Source organism: Vombatus ursinus, unplaced genomic scaffold, assembly GCF_900497805.2.
Source record: "Vombatus ursinus unplaced genomic scaffold, bare-nosed wombat genome assembly UNPS02011369.1, whole genome shotgun sequence".
Lineage (NCBI taxonomy): Eukaryota > Metazoa > Chordata > Mammalia > Diprotodontia > Vombatidae > Vombatus > Vombatus ursinus.
The window spans coordinates 5,943,867-5,962,263 of NW_020951147.1; the positions used below are offsets into that span (position 1 = coordinate 5,943,867).

General features: G+C 63.3%; 1 protein-coding gene across 2 annotated transcripts in view; it reads left to right on the plus strand.

Moving 5' to 3' along the window:
• Positions 1-125: 125 nt before the first annotated feature.
• The window catches only part of ATG2A (autophagy related 2A), a 22,103-nt gene continuing 3,831 nt past the window's right edge, over positions 126-18,397 (plus strand). For both annotated transcript variants that reach the window (XM_027856253.1, XM_027856254.1), the window contains exons 1-33: positions 126-320; positions 2,633-2,795; positions 2,891-3,043; positions 3,225-3,327; positions 3,542-3,680; positions 3,765-3,863; positions 4,233-4,329; positions 4,434-4,580; positions 4,663-4,827; positions 5,186-5,429; positions 5,510-5,660; positions 5,774-5,866; positions 6,022-6,177; positions 7,315-7,558; positions 7,657-7,753; positions 7,863-8,025; positions 9,972-10,114; positions 10,197-10,342; positions 10,437-10,597; positions 11,502-11,652; positions 11,739-11,938; positions 12,040-12,120; positions 12,199-12,305; positions 12,465-12,557; positions 13,759-13,829; positions 14,108-14,184; positions 14,709-14,879; positions 15,213-15,339; positions 15,428-15,645; positions 15,812-16,020; positions 16,970-17,105; positions 17,505-17,705; positions 18,215-18,316. In XM_027856253.1, coding sequence (XP_027712054.1) covers positions 150-320; positions 2,633-2,795; positions 2,891-3,043; positions 3,225-3,327; positions 3,542-3,680; positions 3,765-3,863; positions 4,233-4,329; positions 4,434-4,580; positions 4,663-4,827; positions 5,186-5,429; positions 5,510-5,660; positions 5,774-5,866; positions 6,022-6,177; positions 7,315-7,558; positions 7,657-7,753; positions 7,863-8,025; positions 9,972-10,114; positions 10,197-10,342; positions 10,437-10,597; positions 11,502-11,652; positions 11,739-11,938; positions 12,040-12,120; positions 12,199-12,305; positions 12,465-12,557; positions 13,759-13,829; positions 14,108-14,184; positions 14,709-14,879; positions 15,213-15,339; positions 15,428-15,645; positions 15,812-16,020; positions 16,970-17,105; positions 17,505-17,705; positions 18,215-18,316 — 4,779 coding nt within the window. In that variant the 5' untranslated portion in view covers positions 126-149. The remainder of the gene's footprint in view (positions 321-2,632; positions 2,796-2,890; positions 3,044-3,224; positions 3,328-3,541; positions 3,681-3,764; positions 3,864-4,232; positions 4,330-4,433; positions 4,581-4,662; positions 4,828-5,185; positions 5,430-5,509; positions 5,661-5,773; positions 5,867-6,021; positions 6,178-7,314; positions 7,559-7,656; positions 7,754-7,862; positions 8,026-9,971; positions 10,115-10,196; positions 10,343-10,436; positions 10,598-11,501; positions 11,653-11,738; positions 11,939-12,039; positions 12,121-12,198; positions 12,306-12,464; positions 12,558-13,758; positions 13,830-14,107; positions 14,185-14,708; positions 14,880-15,212; positions 15,340-15,427; positions 15,646-15,811; positions 16,021-16,969; positions 17,106-17,504; positions 17,706-18,214; positions 18,317-18,397) is intronic.

The window sequence follows — 18,397 nt, forward strand, 5'->3', positions numbered from 1 at the left end:
CCGCGACCAATCAGTGGGCTTCGCTCTCCTGTCCGACCAATGGCGGCGAGGCGAGGGCGTGGCCTGGCGCCGGGTTGAGCGGCGGGCCGAGCCGGGAGCTCGAGTGAACGGCGCGGCCGGCGGCGAGCGCAGGCGGGTGGATCCCGGCCATGTCGCGCTGGCTGTGGCCGTGGTCGAGCTGCATGAAGAAGCGGGCCTGCCGCTACCTGCTGCAGCACTACCTGGGCCACTTCCTGCAGGAGCGGCTGAGCCTGGAGCAGCTCAGCCTGGACCTGTACCAGGGCAGCGGCGGGCTGCGGGACATCCACCTGGACGTGTGGGTGAGCGGCCGGGGCTGGGGCGACCGGAGGGGCCGGGGAGGCCAGGGAGCCCAGGCCTCGGCAGGGCCCCCATTGCACGGATGGGACAAAGCGAGGCCGGGCAGAGACAGCGTCCTCGGGGCCGCGGCCCAGGCTCCCCCATCAGCCTGGCGGGGGAGGAGGCAGCTGGAGGAGGCGGCCCCCACCCCCGAGGGGGAAGACACTCCCCCCAATTACGGGGCTAAGGGGAGAGGGGCCTCGGGGCTGAAGGAGGAAGGGGAGTGTCCAAGAAGTGTCACGGAACTGAGGACAGCCCCCCAAATCCAACTGCCCCTCTCCATTAGAATTTGGGGGAGAGGGGTCTTGGTGCAGAGAGCTGGGGAGGGGGCCTTCAAACCCGCGTAGGACAGGCAGTGGTCTGGGGGGGATCCAGGTAGCCCCTTTCCCCACAGGCTCAGAGTTGGGGGGCTCACCAGGACGGGGTGCCTGGGGGCTGGGGAGGCCTGTCACGGGGTGGGGGGCACCCCAGGCCTGGGCCACCCACTTGTCTGATGTCCCTGATGTCAACAACAGCCCACGTCAGTCCTGTGTGTTGATCTACATGCCATGGGACTGTTTGGCAACAATTGTCACTTCCGGCCCAGGCAGGGGCCGGGCTGGGGCTGGGGGCAGGGGCCTCCTGGGGCCCTGACTCTAGTAGAGGAGCCCGGGGGAGGAGCCTGGTCAGAGGGAAGGGCAGAGTGCAGAGCCAGGACCCTCAGGGGCTTGGGGGGCCTGGGGAGCACAGGATGGGGATGGGGCTCAGGTGCTGGACAGGGTGATTCACGGCTCAGCTGACCCAGCACTCATAGAAGGAAGCACAAATTAGTCTTCTTCAGACCCACACCCACAGCGTGGGCTTCTTCCCTTGACCCGGGCCCAAAGCCCAGGTCTTTGGATTCCTGAGCTCTTCCAGGACTGGGAAACTGAGTCAAAGTGGGGGTCCCTGGCAGGGTCCCATGGGGAGAAGAGCTGGAGTAGAGTGTAGGAGCTTGGGGGGGGGGGGTTGGCAGTGGGTTTGGGGGCTCTGAAGGATCATGGGAAACTGGCCCAGAAGGGGCAGACTTAGGGAAAGTGGACAGAGCCCCGGGGACTGGGGGGCTGAAGGAGGGGTGCCCTGGGAGAAAAGGGGCAGACTGAGTGAGGAGAGGGGCTGGGAATCAGGGTGGAGGCGCTTGGGGGCCAGGCAACCCCAGCCCCCACCTCTGGAGGGGAGGGAGATTTCTGTGTCTGACCTGTGACCTCAGCAGCTGGGCTGGTCTCATGCCCGCCCCTCCTCTGTGATTGGGCAGTCTGGGAATAGCCTTAGGCCCATGGACCACACCTCCTCCCCTCCTCCAGAGCCCAAGAAAACAAGAGTTGGGGCTCCCCTGGGACCCTGGCTCGCTGGCTGGGGCTCCCCTGGGACCCTGGCTCGCTGGCTGGGGCTTCCCAGGCCAGGAATTGCATCCATTTCTGGGGGGGATGAGAGCCATAGAAGGTGTCCCTGGGAGGCAGCCTGGAGGCCTGTGCCGAGGACCTTCCTGCCAGGGGAGGGAAGAGGAAGGGCCAGAGTGGGCCATAAGCCCCCCAAGTCAGGGGGGGAATTGTTACTGGGTGGGTGCTGCCTCCTGAGGCCTGGGAAGGGGCGGTGGTGATCAGAGGGAAGAGGGAGCGACCAGGGCAGAGGGTACATGCCCACCCAGGGGCTGCCCGAAGGGCCTTAGGGGACACAGTCAGTAATGCTGGCTCTGCCATTGACCTCACCTTTGTGACCGTGGCAGGTCTCTCTCTTTGGGCCTCAGTTTCCTCATCTGTTAAGTGGGAATAATAATAGTGTGTACCTCACTCACCAGGTTGTGAGGTCCTGATGAGACTTTTTGTTAGGTCTATTGCAGACTAATTGTTGTTCGGTCTCTCTGTGACCTGGTTTGGGGTTTTCTTGGCAGAGATACTGGAGAGGTTTCATCATTTTGCTGATGAGGAAACTGAGGCAAACAGGGTGAAGTGACTTGCCCAGGGTCACACCACCAGGAACTGTCTGAGGGCAGATTTGGCCTCAGATCTTCCCTATTCCAGGCTGGAGTGCTGTGGTGCCACCTTGTGCCTGTAGCGGTTGTTACTGCTGGCATTTTTATCCCCGTTTTACAGATGAGGCCCTAGGAAGTCAGGCCCCGCCCTGGGGTCACCCTGAGTGAAGCTCTCCGCTCGTCGGGCCGTGTCGAGCCTGGGGTGACCTCAGGGACACTGACACCCTGATAGGTGCCACGTCCAGTGACCTCGCTCCCTGACCCCCCACGTGCCTTTGCTCCTAGTCTGTGAACGAGCTGCTGGAGTCCGTGGAGTCCCCCCTGGAGCTGGTCGATGGCTTCGTGGGCTCCATTGAGGTGGTCGTACCCTGGGCCGCCCTCCTCACTGACCACTGCACCATGCAGGTGTCTGGCCTGCAGCTCACTCTGCGGCCGCGGAGCGGGCAAGGTGAGGCCGGGACCGCCGCCCCGGGAGGAGCGGGAGAGGGGGCCTGGGCGGTGTGGGTTCTGGGAGCTCCCAGCGCTGACCCCTGCTTCCTGCAGTGCCTGGGACGGCCGAGTCCCAGAGCTGGACCTCCTGCATGACCACCAGCCTGCAGCTCGCCCAGGAGTGCCTTCGGGAGGGGCCCCCCGAGCCCTCCGAGCCCCCCCAGCCCCTGGAGGGCCTGGAGATGTTCGCCCAGACCATCGAGACTGGTGAGTGGCCTGGCCCAGTCTCGAGGCCTTTCCTCCCTCCGGCCTTGCTCCCGCCCCCGGGGCTCTCCCCGCCGTCGTCATCCCTCCCCTCAGCGTCAGGGCCTGGCGGGGTGTCCAGGCCATGGTGGGCCCCGTCTGCCCGGAGCTCGGTCGGGCCTGACGCTGGCCTCTCTCACCCCAGTGCTTCGGAGAATCAAGGTGACCTTCCTGGACACCATCGTGCGGGTGGAGCACGTGCCAGGTGGCGGAGACAGCGGCATGGCCGTGGAGGTCCACATTCAGAGGTGGGGGGGGGACCCCCGGGGGAGGGACAGGCAGCAGAACCAGACCCGGCCACCCTCGTCATTGGCACTCTCCCCGGCCTTTCCGGATGTCACAGTGGCCACTGGGGTCCCCTCTCTCCTCAGGGCCAGGGGCTCATTCTGCTTCTCGGTGCCCGGCCCTGAGTCAGTCGTGCGTGGCTCCCCCTGACCCGGGGTCTCCCCTCGCCCCCCCCAGACTGGAGTACTGTGACGAGGCCGTCCGGGACCCGAGCCAGGCTCCCCCAGTGGACGTGCACCAGCCCCCTGCCTTCCTGCACAAGCTGCTGCAGCTGTCGGGTGTGAGGCTTCACTATGAAGAGCGTCCCCCCCGTCAGGTGGGAGCGTGCTGAGGGCAGGGGGCGCAGGAGTGGGGGGAGAGGGGACATCTCCCCCCTCTGACCTCTGCTCTCTTCCTCCAGGATGAGTCCCCTGGGCCCCCACTGCAGATTGGCAGCTGCTCCGGGTACATGGAGCTGACCATGAAGCTGAAGCAGAACGAGGCCTTCCCCGGGCCCAGGGTAGGAGCAGGGGCTGCCCAGGCCCCAGGGGAGCTGAGGGCGTCAGCCAGGGTCAGAGGCGAGGCCTCCCGACTCCTCCCAGGAGCCCAGGGCAGGACGGGGGGGGGGGGGCAGGAGGCCACAGGGAGAGGAAGGAGCTGCTGAGAAGTGGATTGAAGGACTTCCTGAAACTCACGTGCCAGGTTCCGCGTACGTGGACGGAACCCGGGCCGAGGCCTAGAGAGGGGCCCTCTCTGTGGGGCCTTGGCCGTGGCGTCCCCCCCTTCGCTGTTAACGCTGTGCTGGTCTCGCCGGACGGACGGTCCGCTCCAGCTCTCGGGCCCAGTGCCCGCCACTGACCGGTCTCTTGTCTCCCCCTTCTCTCTTCAGATGGAGGTGTCGGGGCAGTTAGGCTGCCTGCACTTACTCCTGGCCCCCCAACATCTCCTGCAACTGCAGGACCTCCTCGGTGCCCTCAGCCTAGCCGGTGAGGCCCCAGCCCAAGCCAGGGAGGGGTCGAGGCCGTGGTGGAGCTGGGCGTGGGCAGCCGGGTGGCGGGAGCCTGAGGCCTCTCCTCTGCACTCCCCCCAGACACAGAGGGGCTGTTGGAGAAGGCAAACAAGAACCGGCCCCTTGGGGCTGAGGACTTGAGGCTCATCGAGCAGGACCTGAGCCAGCAGCTGCAGGGCGGCAGCCCGGCCCTCTCTTCCGACCCTCTGGTGGGCATGGACAGCACAGGTATGGGACGGTCCCCTGCCCCGGCCCCGAGGGGACCGTGACGCCCCCTCTGAGTTGCTCTCCCCTCTCCCCCGATGCCCAGACCTCTTCTTCTCCATGGCCGCCCTGACCAGCAGCGTGACATCAGCCCGCTCTGTCTCCGAGCTGTCCCTCTCTGACGTGGACCTGAGCTCGTCCCTGCACAGTGATGGGACCCCCCGGCGTCCCCACACCCACCCTGCCCTCCACGCTCTCAGCCGCCTGCCTGGTGAGGGAGGGAAGTGGCCTCTCACCCTCCCATCACCCCCTAATGGAAGGGGGGACATGGGGTCCCTGAACGGTCTGTTCTAGGGCAGATGATCACCTAAGGGGGTGTGCAGCAGAGAGTGCAGAAGGGCCCCCCCCCAGACCTGACACGGCCTCCCCCATGACCTACCCATCCATCTGGGTTAGGTGTTGTCCTCTCCTGGGCTTTGGAGGAGTGAATGTTTGATATGCGAGCCCTTTATCAGATTGGATTACAGGGAGAGCACTGGGGACCTTGGAGGGGTGGGAGGAGGCACACCAGGGCTCCCACAGACCCTTGCTCAGGTCCCCAGTGCCAGCCCCCCACCCTGTTCCTCCAGGCAAGACAGGAGCCCCCATCCCCCCAGAGAGCCTGCGCCCAGAGTCGCTGCTGAAGGTGACCTTGGGGGGACTGACGCTGACGACCCTGCAGCAGCCCCCAGGGGCGCCCCCCGGCTGCCCCCCCGACCTTGCCACCCACTTCTTTGCCGAGTTTGATGCTGCCAAAGAGGGCCCCTTTGGGGCCCGGGACTTCCACCAGCTCCGGCCCCGCTTCCAGAAGGCCTGCCCCCGAAGCCACGTGAGGTACGGGGCGGGCGGTGGCCCCGCACGGGGCAGGCGGTGGGCTGAGCGGACGGCTGAGACCTCTGCCTTGGACCCTGCAGGCTAACGGGCTCTGCCGTGCAGCTGAACTGGGAGCAGCGCGGAGGGGCCGGAGGCAGGGGCCGGGCTTTTAGCACCGACCTGCTCTTTGGCCAGCTGGAGGTGCTGGAGTGTCTGTGGCCTGAAGGGGCGCCTGAGCCAGAGTACATGGAGGTGAGTGAGGGGGAGGCAGGGGTCAGAGGGTTCTGGTCCTGCTGGGGGGAGGGGCAGCGGGCCAGGTCCTCACTTGTCCCCCAACCCCCACCCCACCCTTCCTGTCCTCCCAGCTCCTGAGTTTCCCCAACGGCTCCAGCTTAGGGGCCTCAGCCCGGCCCTGTGCACACCTGCGGTACACCCAGACCCAGCGCCGGATCCCCAAGGTAAGGAGGGCCTCAGGGGACCCCAGTTAGCCACCTCCCAGCTGTGTGACCTCGGACAGTAGCAGGACGAGGGCTCGGCCTCTGGCTTCCTGGCAGCCCTCTCCCCAGGCTGCTTGCCTTTAGCTCTGTGTCCTTCCGTCTCTGCCCACTGACAGAGCCACCCCCGGCGGGCAGCCTCGTGCCACTGTACCTCCGACTTGTCCCTGGAACTGGCCGAATTCCAGTCTGATGTGGAGCTGGGAGCCCTGGACCGGCTCGGGGCCCTGTTCCATCTTGCCACCACTCCCATGCACCAGGAGCAGAGCCTGCTGGTGAGCCAGCCTGGGGGGTGGGCGTGGGAATCAGTAAGTCAGTCAGCAAACTCATCGTCTGCCCTTGAGGAGCTGATGTTCCAGGAGGGAGGCAAAGCTCCGGGAGCTGGGCAGGGCAGTCGGGAAAGATGGGGGGGTTCTGAGAGGCAGAGGTGAGGGGAGACGATGTCCCGGGCCTGGGCAAGGGTTCGGGCTGCTGTGGGCCAGGAAGTGGGTTTTTGCCTGAGAGTTGGGGGATGGAAGAGGGGTCTCAGTTCCCAGGATTGTGTTGGTTTCATTTCCGTGCTGGTGAGGAACCTCCCTTTCCAGTCCCGGGGGCCTTTGCGGGGGGTCACAGCCGGGAAGGCTTCGATCACAGGCTCCCACGCTTACAGCTGGGGGGCCTTCAGAGGCCCCCCATCCAGGCCCTGATTCTTCAGATGAGGAAATAGACATTTAGTAATGTGCCCGGAGTCCCCCGGGTGGGCCATGACTCTCCCAGGGCAGCCCTGCTGCCCCTTCCCCAGGCTTTGCTAGTGCCAGCACAGGGAGCACCCAGGTCAGTGTGCAGCAGAGGGGTGGGAGCTGGCCAGCCGGTTTTAGAAGAAATCAGGCTGGGATTTGAACTAGGGTCTCCTGAGAAGAGTATCTCCAGAGGCGTCTGAGGATCCCGATTAGAATTCTGCTTCTGTTAGTTTTGTCCTGCGTGACCTCAGGCTAGCCAGGCTGTGTAGGGCCCAATTCCTTCTATAAAAATGAGGGGTTTGGACTTGAGCCTTTGAGGCCTCGATCCCTCTTTCCATCCCCCTTTCCCCTTTGTCCACCCCTGCCGCCCATCCCCCTTCCCGTTGTCCACCCCCTATTGCCCCCTCTCATTCTCTTGGGAGAGAACCCTGGGAAAACGCGGGGGCCGCTGTGGGGCACACACATTCTCTCTCCCCAGAATGTGGGAGAGTGTGTGGGGACCCTGGATTTGTCAAAGACCCTGGCTCTGCACCCTGCTGTGTGCCTCAGTCTCCTCAACGGTCAAATGGAAGGGCAGTCCCAGCTCTGGGTCTCAGATGGGGCGATGTCAGGCGAGAAGCCCTCTTCTTACTCCCCAGAGCAGGGAGGAGACAGGAGAAGGCCCAAGCCCCCCTGAGCCCCGTCTTCCCCCAGGGAGAGCCTCCTTGTGCCATGGAGCACCAGACGGCCCTGCGGGTCGTGGCCCCCCACGCCACCCTTCGGCTGCGGTTCCCCATCCCCGACCTGCGTCCAGAGCGCGACCCCTGGGCGGGCCATGCTGTGCGGCAGGAGCTTCTGCGCCTCGAGCTGACGGACCTCGAGTTCCAGTCGGAGCTGAGCCACGGCCCCAGCCCACAGGCCCCCACCCGCTTGGAGCTGACCTGCAGTGACCTGCATGGTAGGGGAGCCTCATCCCGCCCCACGTACCCCCAGAGCCTTGGCCCAGACTCGGCACAGCCGTGACCGGCCCTCCTTCCTTCCCCTGCCCCAACACAGGGACTTACGAGGACAGGGAGAAGCCCCCTGTCCCCTGCCTCCGCATCTCCAAAACCCTGGACCCCCGGGGCCCTGGCCGCAAGTATATCCTACCCAAGTAAGTTTGGGGTTCCCCTAGCAGAGGGGGCCACGAGGGGTGGGGGGTGCAGGCCTTGGGTCTGGGGGGCCGGGCTCCCACCCCCAGTGAGAGCCCTCCTCCCTGGCAGGGCAGTGGTGACCCTGAACCCCCAGTATACCAGCTCCCAGTGGGACCTGGTGCTGGACAAGGGGGAGGACCTGGAACTGTCATCAGCCGAGAGCCCCTGCGATCTGCGGGAGCCCGAGCCCTCGCCCTTCTCCTCCAAGAGGACCATGTATGAGACCGAGGAGGTGAGGCGCCCTCCCAGCCCTGCTGCTCCCAGAGCACAAGGACAATTAAGCCTGGTGGGGGGCTGAGGGGGGGTCAGGTTCCAGCAGAAACTGGAACCCGGCTCTCCCCGCTTTCTGGCTGGGGCTTGTTCAATTAAATTGTCCCAGAACGAGGTCCTCAGATAAGGGAGTGTTTGTGTGACTCAGAAGGGCAGCCAATCAGGGCAGGAAAGGTCTTATCAAGTCAGTCAGTCAGCATTTAAGTGCCGACTAAGCACAGGGGACAGAACCTGCCCTCGGGGTTCCCAGTCTAATGGGGGAGACAAGAAGATCTAGGCAGATAAATTGGAGATGGTCTCAGAGGTCATGAGATAGTGTGAGGGCGCCTGGGAGGGGTGTGTTGTCAAAGGTGGGCTGTGAGTTGGGACTGAAGGAGACCCGGAGGAGGTGAGCAGGAAGAGCTTTCTGGGCCCGGGGCAGCCAGAGAGAGTGCCCAGGGCCCACGGAGGGGACGGTGCCCGGCCTTTCTCCAGAAAGGCACACGAAGCGTTTTGTATTTGATCCTGGGGGTGAGAGAGGCCTGGGCTTGAGGAGAATCGCGTTGAGGGCTGAATGGAGGGTGGACGGGGATGAGGAGAGGCTTGAGGCAGGCAGACCCCCCCTCTCCCAGCAGCTACTGCAATTATCCAGGGGTGAGGGGTGAAGGTCTGCCCCGGGGTGGAGGCTGGGTCAGGGGAGAGGTGCTGCAGAGGTGGATTTGAGGGATGAGAGAGAGTGAGGGAGGCCAGGCTGAGTCCCAGGTTGGGGGTCCAGGAGGATGTTGCCCTCCTCAGTATTGGGGAAGGATAACGAGGTCCGTTCTGGACAGGATATCCAGAGACGTCTGAACGGCAGCTGGAGAGCTGAGATTGGAGGTCAGCGCAGGGGCTGGGGCAGGAGAGGTGGATGTGGAATCCTCAGCATAGAGATGGTTGTTAAATCCGTGGGAGCTGAGGAGATCCCCAAGTGAAGCAGTACATAGGGAGGAGAGAAGGGGGCCCAGGCCAGAGCCGTGAGGGACCCCAGTGGTTAGAGGGCAGGACCTGGAGGAGCATCCAGCCAGGGAAACGAGGAGCTGTCAGAGAGGGAGGAAAGCCAATGAGGGGAGGGAGTGACCGGCCAAGGCCGCACGAGCTGCCCTAGGAGAGCAAGGGAGGAAGCATCACTACGGTGCGCCAGGCACACTGTTACATGCTTTACAAATAGCATTTCCTTTGATCCTCACAACAATCTCGCAAGGTAGGTGCTGTTATTATCCCCATTTTACAGTTGAGGAAACTAAGGCAAACAGGTGGTGAAGTGCCTTGCCCAGGGTGAGGCAGGCAGCAGGCCTTGAACTTGGGTCTTCCTGGGCTCTGTGCACCGTGGCGCCCCATCGTGGCCCAATTTGCCTGGGCTTGGTCGGATCTGTAGCTGGGTGCAGTTTGAGCGGCAGGGCCCAGAGCGCTTGAAGTGGTAGGGAGCCCCAGAGGGTTTCTGAGTGTCAGAGGATTGACTCCTTAGTGAGTCAGCGAGAAGACAGTTTGCACAGAGAAGCGTGGGACAGATGGCTCGGACCGGGATGGACCGGGGGCCTCTTGGGGCCGTCGATGCCAGCGACCGGACTGAGCTCAGCTTCTGTGAGTGAGAAGCTCAGTGTGAGGCCCAGGCAAAGGGCCGCGGCATCGGGCGGGGCGAGGGACATTGGTCGTCCGGCCCGTGCAGTGATGGCGAGCTCATTCTGCTGGCTGCCCATTCCACTTTGGGATAGTTGGGGTAAGGCGTCCCCCGGCTCTGGGCAGATCACGTGGACCCTGTCCCACTGGGACTTCCCCTTTGCCCTCATCCACCAAACGCCACGATGTGCAGTGAGCTGGATCTGATGGGAACCCGTCCGGTGTGGAGAAGGGGGGCCCCGCTAATCTTTGGGGGATCCTCCGGGCCCCTAGATGGTGATTCCTGGTGATCCCGAGGAGATGGGACAGTTCCAGAGCCGAACATTGGCCCTGTCCCGATGCAGCCTGGAGTTGACCCTGCCCAGCGCCCACATCTTCCTGCCCAGCAAGGAGGTCTACGAGAGCATCTACAACAGGTGGGCAGGCACCTGGGGGCACAGCGGGCGTGGTGGGGGGGGTGGCTTCTCTCACCTAGCTGCTGTCTCCCTCCTCCCACAGGATCAACAATGATCTGCTCATGTGGGAGCCTGGAGAGCTGCTCCCTGACCTCGGCCCTGCTGCTTCTGTGGCCGCCCCGGGCTTCCCCGGGCCCTCTGCCTTCTGGCAGGACAACTTTAAGATGTGCAAATCTGCCTTTAAGCTGGGTAGGAGGGCCAAGGGTACCGGGAAGGAAGGGAAGGGCTGGCTAGGAGGGCCTGGCCATGGCGGGGTGACCATGTCATCTCTTCCTGCGTCCAGACTCGGACTCTGAAGAGGAAGACGCTCACTTCTTCTCGGTGGATGGGTCAGGGGTCCCACAGCCCCCCGCGCCAGAGCCCCGGGGTCCCCGTGCCCAGAGCACTTTCTCCACCTTGGTAACAGTGCTGAAGGGACGCATCACTGTGCTGTGTGAGAGCAAGGTGAGCGAGGGAGGCGCAGGCCAGGGCCCGGCAGACAAGGAGTGGCCAGCCTGCTTGGGGGTGGGGGCCCCTGGGAGCCCAGGAAGGGCCTCATTCAGTCCCTGGTCCAAGGTCATGCAGCTTGCAAGGTAGTAGGATTTGAACTGGGGTCTCCGACTGTTCTCTGGCCAGTAGTCTCTGTCCTGCCCCGTGTGCTCTGAGGTTAGGAGGGTGGCCACAGAAGGGCCTCAGGAGATGGGCCCGAGTGTTGGGCCAGGGAAAGAGCTGATCGTGATCCCTGGCATCGCCCGCTGACTCATTGGCCAGGAGGAGGCCCAGCTGGTCACAGCCATTCCCTGAGTCACTGGGGAAAGCGGCTCGTCCCCTCTCAAGGGACAGTGCTCTCTCAGGTCGTCTGTGGTACGGCCGCACACGAGGCAGGCCTGGGGCTCCGGGAGGCTCTTACCCACGTTGGAAATTGGGGGAGGCTTCGTGGGAAAGGGGGTATTAGAGCTTGAACCTGGAGGAGGAGAGACTGTAGATAAGGATGTGTGCTTGGGAAGGCTCGAAAGGGAGGGTGGGGCAAGCTTGGGCAGGGCCTCGAATGTCTAGCAGAGGAGCTGGACTGAGGAAGCAGGGGGAGGACCCTTGAGGCCATCGGAGCAGACATTATCGGGCCTCAGGTCCCACGCCTGGCATTCTGGGTCTCTTCAGAGGGTTTCCAGCCAGGAAGGATGAGGGATTGTTATGCCTGCTTTATAGATGACCCTCAGGCCAGAGAGGAGAGAAGACGCATGGGATCATTGGGTTAGGAGCTTAGAGATCATTTTGCAGATTGGAAAACTGAGGCCAGGCAGGCTAAACGATTCCACTCTGCCAGCCCTGGGGGTCCACACCAACTGGAGGCCGTGCTTGTGTCTCTCAGGGGGAGGGGGGAAAGAAGCTGGAGGACTGTCATGGGGAGCTAGTCCTCGACGTGACCCAGGGCACCATCTTCAGCGTCTCCCAGTACCTGGGCCAGCCGGGGCTTGGCTACCTCTGCCTCGAGTCTGAGAAGGCGGCCCTCTACCACCAAGGTATGAGGGGGTGCTGTGGGACTGGGGGATGAGGGAGGGGACAGGGGAGCGGGGCCCCCCTCCCTAAGGCTCTCCCCTCCCCCCAGCTGTAGTGGAAGACTACTTACTACCTTCCCGGCTTGAGGTACCCAGCTTCACTCCACCCGCCCAGCTGGCCCCGACCATCTACCCATCGGAGGAAGGAGTGACGGATCGGGGCTCTGCAGGCCGCAAAGGCCAGGGCCAGGGGCCGCGCATGCTCTCCACGGCTGTGCGCATTCACCTAGACCCCCAGAAGAACGTTAAGGTACTATGCCACCCTGGTCTGGGGCACTTTGGCAGATGTGTGCCCAGGAGGCCACCCCCCAATGCCTGCCATGCCCTGACTCTGTGTTCGCCCTCGTCTAGGAGTTCCTGGTGACCCTGCGGCTACATGGAGCCACCCTTCGCCACCGCATGGCCCTGCCCAGCCAAAGCTGGCACTGCCAGGTGAGTGGGGGCAGGTGAGGGGGCTGCTCCGAGCGCCTGCTGCCACCCCCCACCTCACCCCCTGTCTCCGGTCCACAGCTCCTGGACTTCTTGGACGTTTTGGATGACCCCATCCTTGGCTTTGTGCCACCTACGGTCATCACTGTCCTGCACACACATTTGTTTTCCTGCGCCGTTGACTACAGGTATCCAGGGCCCAAGGCCGCCCGCAGTGGGCGGGGGGGCGACTTGACCCTGGCCAGGCTTCTCTCGGGGCCTCCGCTTCTCCATCCAGAAAGTGAAAGTTAAGCATCTTTTCCCAAGCGTCTGCGCCGTTGTTATTGTAACCAGTATGTGTCCCCCAGGCCTCTCCACCTTCCTGTACGCGTCCTCATCACTGCAGAGACTTTTACCCTCTCTAGCAACATCATCATGGACACCTCCACCTTCCTGCTCAGGTGGGGACCCCTGCCACCATGCCCCCCGAACCCTCTCCCCCCCCCGAATCAAGCCCTAGCCATTTAGGAATGGGAAGAGAGCAGGTCTATGGTGGTAGGATTTGTGGAGGAAAAAGAGGAAGGACCTTTGAACCGGAAGGGACCATTGAGCACATGCCCATTTTACAGAGGAGGGAACCGAGGCATAGAGAGGTCGTCACAGAACTTCCAGGGGTCTGGGAGCGCTGGGGTTGGAGAGAGAGGGTCTCTGCCTCCCAGGTGTGAGGTGAGGTTGGGCGTCTGGCAGGAGAAATTGGGCATGAGCAGACCAGCGATTCAGGCCAGTCCAGTGAGTATTTTTAAGCACCTGTTGGTGCAGGGCTGGGGAGTAGAAGCTCACTGTCTCCTGGAAACGACGGGCAGGAAGTGTGGCCCCTTCTGGGCTGGCCTGGGAAGTTTTCCCCAGCTTCGTCATTCCGGTCGTCATTCCCCAGGCCAGGCAGATAGCTCATCAGCCACTTGCCTTGGGCTTGGGGGCAGCCCCAAGGAGGCCAAGGAGGGGCTCTGCAATGGGTCCTTCTTTGCCCAGGCCTGCCTCGGTGGGGACTCTAGCGTTAGAATGGGGTCATCTGGCAGGCCCACGGCCTGGCTCCTCCGGGGGCCACATGGCAGTACGTGGCACGCTGTTTGTCCCTGATGTGCCGCTCTGTGTCTCTCTCTCTCCCCCTCTGTGCTTCCCTCGGGCCACCCCTCTGTTCTCAGCTCCCCACCGTCCCGCCGTCCATCCATCCACAAGCCCTTTTTAAGGGAGAGCCCAGCAGAGAGGGCTTAATCTTTGCCTCTGTGTCTCTCCCTAGTGTGGGGCACAGAGTGGGCACAGAACGAATGTTTGCTGTCTGACGGTCCTGTGCTCATCCTCCCCTGCCCTCCAGTATCTTGCATGCCAAAGGGAAGGCAGCACCTGCCCCAAGACCAGACAGACTCATGCAAAGTGAACCCCAGGGTTGGGGGAGTCAGGAGTGTCGGGGGAAGGAGGCGGTGTTTGAGCCGGGCCTCAAAGGAAGCCAGCGGCTGGAGAGGAGGAGGGAGACCATTGCAGGCAGGAGGGACAGCCAGGGCAAAGGCCTGGAGTTGGGAGATATCAGGGGTGTCAGCAGGGCGGCCAGAAGGGCCCCGCGTGCCGCCAGCCTTCCTTCATTCGACCCTGTCTTCTCCCCGGCAGGTTCATCCTCGATGACTCCGCCATCTACCTGTCTGACAGGTGTGGGAGCGAGCCTCTCGATCTGCGGAAAGGTGAGAGGCTGGCAGCACCCACCCCCCAGGCCAGAGGGAGGCATGTGCACCCATCCTGTCCCCCAAGCCAGCCCCAGGGCAGTAGTGATCTTTCCCTCAGGGGCACGGGGCTCCCTCCTCCCCCCAGCAGGGATGACCGCTCCTGGGGCAAGGCCCTGCACACCAAGGGTGTTTAATGTTTGCTGAATGAGCGACGGGGCCCTCCCTGACCAGAACGTCCTAGTGAGGGAGGGGGCTGTCCGGGCCGGGCTGAGCCCCTCCCTCGATTTCCCTGGCAGATTATGTCTGCGTCCTGGACGTGGATCTGCTGGAACTCGTGATCAAGACCTGGAAAGGCAGCACTGAGGGCAAGCTGGTGAGCAGCGCTGTATGGTGGTGGGCACAGACCCCCTGGAGAGAGTCCAGGGCGGAGCTCAGAGCAAGTCTCTTTCATCGATGGTAACAAGTGGCCGCTAGGAAGGAGCCTCAGGGAGGGAGGTAGGGGGGACAGCCAGGGCTGAGCCAATGAGATTCCTTCCTCAGGAGCCAGTCACCCCTACCCAACAGGGGTGAGAGGTCACCAGGGGAGAAACGGTCAGGGGTCCAGCCGTCTTCTGCCAAGCAGAGCTCGGGAGACCCCAAGGGCCGGTTCTGGGGCTGCCCCCCTCCCCCCGCTCCCTGGAGAAGGGGAGACGAGCTCCCAGCAGCCCCTAAGGCTCTGCCGGTATGCTTAGAAGTCACCCAATGCGGCCCCTCATTTCCCAAATGAGAAAGCAGGCCCGGAGAGGGAAAGGGCCCTGCCCCGGGGTCACCCAGCAAGCGCGTGGCAGTCTGTGTCTGGAGCCGCTGAGTGACCCCGCTGGGCAGGACGCTCCCTGAGCAAGAACCCTCCCCCCGCAGAGCCAGCCCCTCTTTGAGCTGCGCTGTTCCAACAATGTGGTCCACCTGCACAGCTGTGCTGACTCCTGTGCCCTGCTGGCCAACCTGCTCCAGTATGTGGTAGGCTCCGGCGATCTGCACCCCCCGGCTCGGCCCCCCAGCCCCACCGAGATCGCTGGCCAGAAGGTTCAGGTGAGGGCGGGCCCCTGCTCTGGTGATGTGGGCAGGCGGGAACTGTGGGGAAGACCCTGGGTGCCCCAGCCCAGGCCCGGGGCCCTTCTTACTTTGAGGCTCTGCTGATCCCCAGGACAGCCACGGGCTGGCAGGGGTGGGGGGCCGTGGAGAAGGAGAGGGCAGGTGGCTGAGGGCCCCCCTCCCCGCCCCATCATCAGGGATTGGGCCTTAAGATTGTGGTAATTGAGGGCCTCGAGAGGTTAGGATACTTAGGCTCGTGGGGAGTGCTTTGTCCTCCAGGGGGGCCACCGGGCCTTCCTGCCTTCCCGCTCATCCTTTCGCTCCCTCCAGCTCTCAGAGAGCCCGGCCTCCCTGCCCTCCTGCCCCCCAGCTGAAACTGCCCTTATCAACCAGCGGGACCTGACAGACGCCCTCATTGATACAGAGCGGAGCCTGCGGGATCTGGCCCTGCCGTCAGGTACGGGCGGGCGGATTGTGCCTCCTGGGTGATGGGGGGGGGGGTGGCCCAACCCATCTGCCCATCTCTGGCCTTTCTGTCCCTGCAGGTGGTGGGCCCCTGCGGCAGGCCTCTCCGGTGTCTGTTTACCTTTTCCCAGGTGAGCGGGGTGGGGCCCAGCCCCCTCCATCCCCTGACGGCCCTTCTGAAGGCAGCCTCGGAGCCAAAGAAGAGGAAGAAGAGGAGGCAGAGGATGGGGATGGGGACGGGGACGCCCTGGACAGTGATGAATTCTGCATCTTGGATGCCCCTGGCCTTGGCATCCCTGTGCGTGCCCGTGGGGAGCAGGGCCATTGGGGGCCGACTCCAACACGGGATGGGGGATCGGGGCCCCCCAGAATTGAATGGGAGGGGGCCCTGACTGAGGTGTAACCAAGGCGGGGCTCGGTCATCCTGGCCTCCTCACCCCTCTCTCCACCCCACTTCTCCCCAGCCCCGGGACGGCGAGCCGGTCGTGACAAAGCTACAGCCTGGCCCCATCACGGTCCGGGACGGTCACTTCTCTCGACCCCTGGGCAGCACGGACCTGCTGCGAGCCCCTGCCCACTTCCCTGTGCCCACCAGCCGGCTGGTGCTGAGAGAGGTCTCTCTTGTCTGGCATCTCTACGGGGGCCGGGATTTTGGGCCTCACCACAGCCACAGGTGAGGCGGGCAGCGCCAGCTTCTTCTGTTTGAGGGGGAGAGTGCGGACCTTCCAGAAAGAACCCCAGCTGGGGCATAAGGCTCATTCTCCAAGGCTGACTGAGCCCCTTGAGGTGGGCACAGAATTGGGCTCAGGGAGGACGAGTCACCTGCCCAGTCACTCGGATCGTGGGGGTGGGATTGGAAGCCAGGTCTCCTGAGCCTGGGCCTCCCATGGAGCTGCCAAGAACCTGGGGCAGCCAGCAGGGCCTGCAGTGTCCGGAGCAGGCAGGGGAACCTTTTCTGGAGCCCTCAGAGAAACCTGGGCACCCACTGAGCTTTTCAGCTTTCTCAGCCGCGACCTCCCTGCAGGCTGCAGCCGAGATGGTGCCCGCCACTCTGAGCATACACTGCCTCACCCATGTCTTTGCACAACATCCCTGCCCTTGGAGCAGCCTCTCTCTCTCTCTCCCTCTCCCTCTCCCTCTCTCTCTCTCTCTCTCTCTCTCTCTCTCTCTCTCTCCCCCCCCCGACTCTCTCCTCCCCCCTTCCCTCTGTCCCCTCACTGTCCCCCTCCATCCCTCCTGAGAGAGGTGTATAACCACGTGCTGGGCCCAGAGGACCCTCCTGAGACCCCCCTATATGATGAGTGACCCCAGACAAGTCACTCAGTCTCAGTGAGTGTCGTGGTGCGGTTCACGGGGGGTTACTCTATTGGGGCGTGCTGTGGGTGGTAATTCCCTGACCTCCTCCTGCCTTCAGGCCTCCCATGCGCTGCCTTTTCAGACACTCTGCTCGCCATGTTGGGCATCATATGCCTGGGTGTGGGTCCTCACCCTCTCCCAGACTGAGCTCCGTGAAGGCAGGAGTTCAGTCGTATCTATACTGATTGACCCGTCCCTCAGCGTCCTGCACACAGTAGGTACTTGGTAAGCGATGAATGAAAGCCCCTTCTCTTCCTCTGTGGCAGGACAAAATCCAGCCTCTCGGCCCCCCGGGGCTCCCCGTCACGGTGCTCCGGTCTCAATAGGCCCCAGAACTCCTGGCGCACCCAGGGTGGCAGTGGCCGGCAGCACCATGTCCTCATGGAGATCCAGCTCAGCAAGGTAAGGGCAGAGGAGGCCTCTTTACAAAAAGGGAAACTGAGGTACTGAGAAGGAACGGGGCTGGGATCACATTACCACGAATTTGGAGGGAGGAGAAACTTGAGAAGCAATTGTATCCAACCTCCTCATTTTACGGATGAAGAAACTGAGGCCCAGGGAGGTGATGATTTGCGCAAGGTCACGCAGGCAATATAAGGAGTTGGAGCTGGGATTTGAACTCAGGTGTCCTCAAACTCCACATCCACTGGACAAAGCCACCTGGTGTGCCTGAAGGCCTGGGGCAGGGCCTAGGCCAACGCTGTGAGTGGAGATCAGAAACGCCTCAAGGCAGGGTCTGGCTTTGCCCCTTATTAGCCCTGAGTGACGGGTGTGTCTGGCTGTGCCCCTGTCCCCCCTCAGGTAAGCTTCCAGCACGAGACCTACCCCACGGAGGAGAGGGCCCCGGCCCCTGGCGCCGAGGCCGGGGAGCAGCCCCTGGCCCGCCAGGTGTTCATCGTCCAGGAACTGGAGATCCGGGACCGGCTCGCCTCCTCCCAGATCAACAAGTTCCTCTATCTGTACACGAGCGAGAAGATGCCGCGGCGGGCACATTCAAACATGGTACGGTGCCGCACAGTCCCGAGGCTGAGCTGGGGACAGGGCGTTGGCACCCCGTTTGTAAACGAAGAGACCGAGGCCCATGGAGGGGAGGGCAGTGACTTGCCTAGGGTCACACAGCTAAGGAAGAGTTGTGTCTCGATTCTGTCATCAGCTCTTGGCTCAGTATTTACCTCTGGGCTAACCTTGGGCTGGTTCTTGCCTCTGTAAAATGGGGAAAGGGTGAGGCCCTCAGTGGGGACGTGACTGGCCCAAGGAGGAAACTGTGGGTGAAGGCCCCCTCCCAGCTCTAAATCCAAGGCTCTCTGACTTGACCACAGATGCCTTTCTGGCCAAGGGGCCAAGTAGCGAGGCAAATTAGGACCTGGGGCCCAGGATCCCAGGCCGAGGGCTGAAGGGTCAGGAATCGGCAGGGCCACAGGCGTCCCAGGGTGGGGTGGCGGGGCGAGATACCCCGGACGAGGTTGCATGGGGCCAGGGTCTCGGTGACTCTTCTTATGCGGCCCCCCCAGCTCACCATCAAGGCCCTGCACGTGGCCCCGGAGGCCGGCCTGGGAGGCCCCGAGTGCTGCCTCAGAGTTTCCCTCATGCCGCTGAGGCTGAACATTGACCAGGTGAGATTGGATGGGGCCAGCCCTTCCTCACTGGCCTCCAGCCCGTGTGTGTGTGTGTGTGTGTGTGTGTGTGTGTGTGTG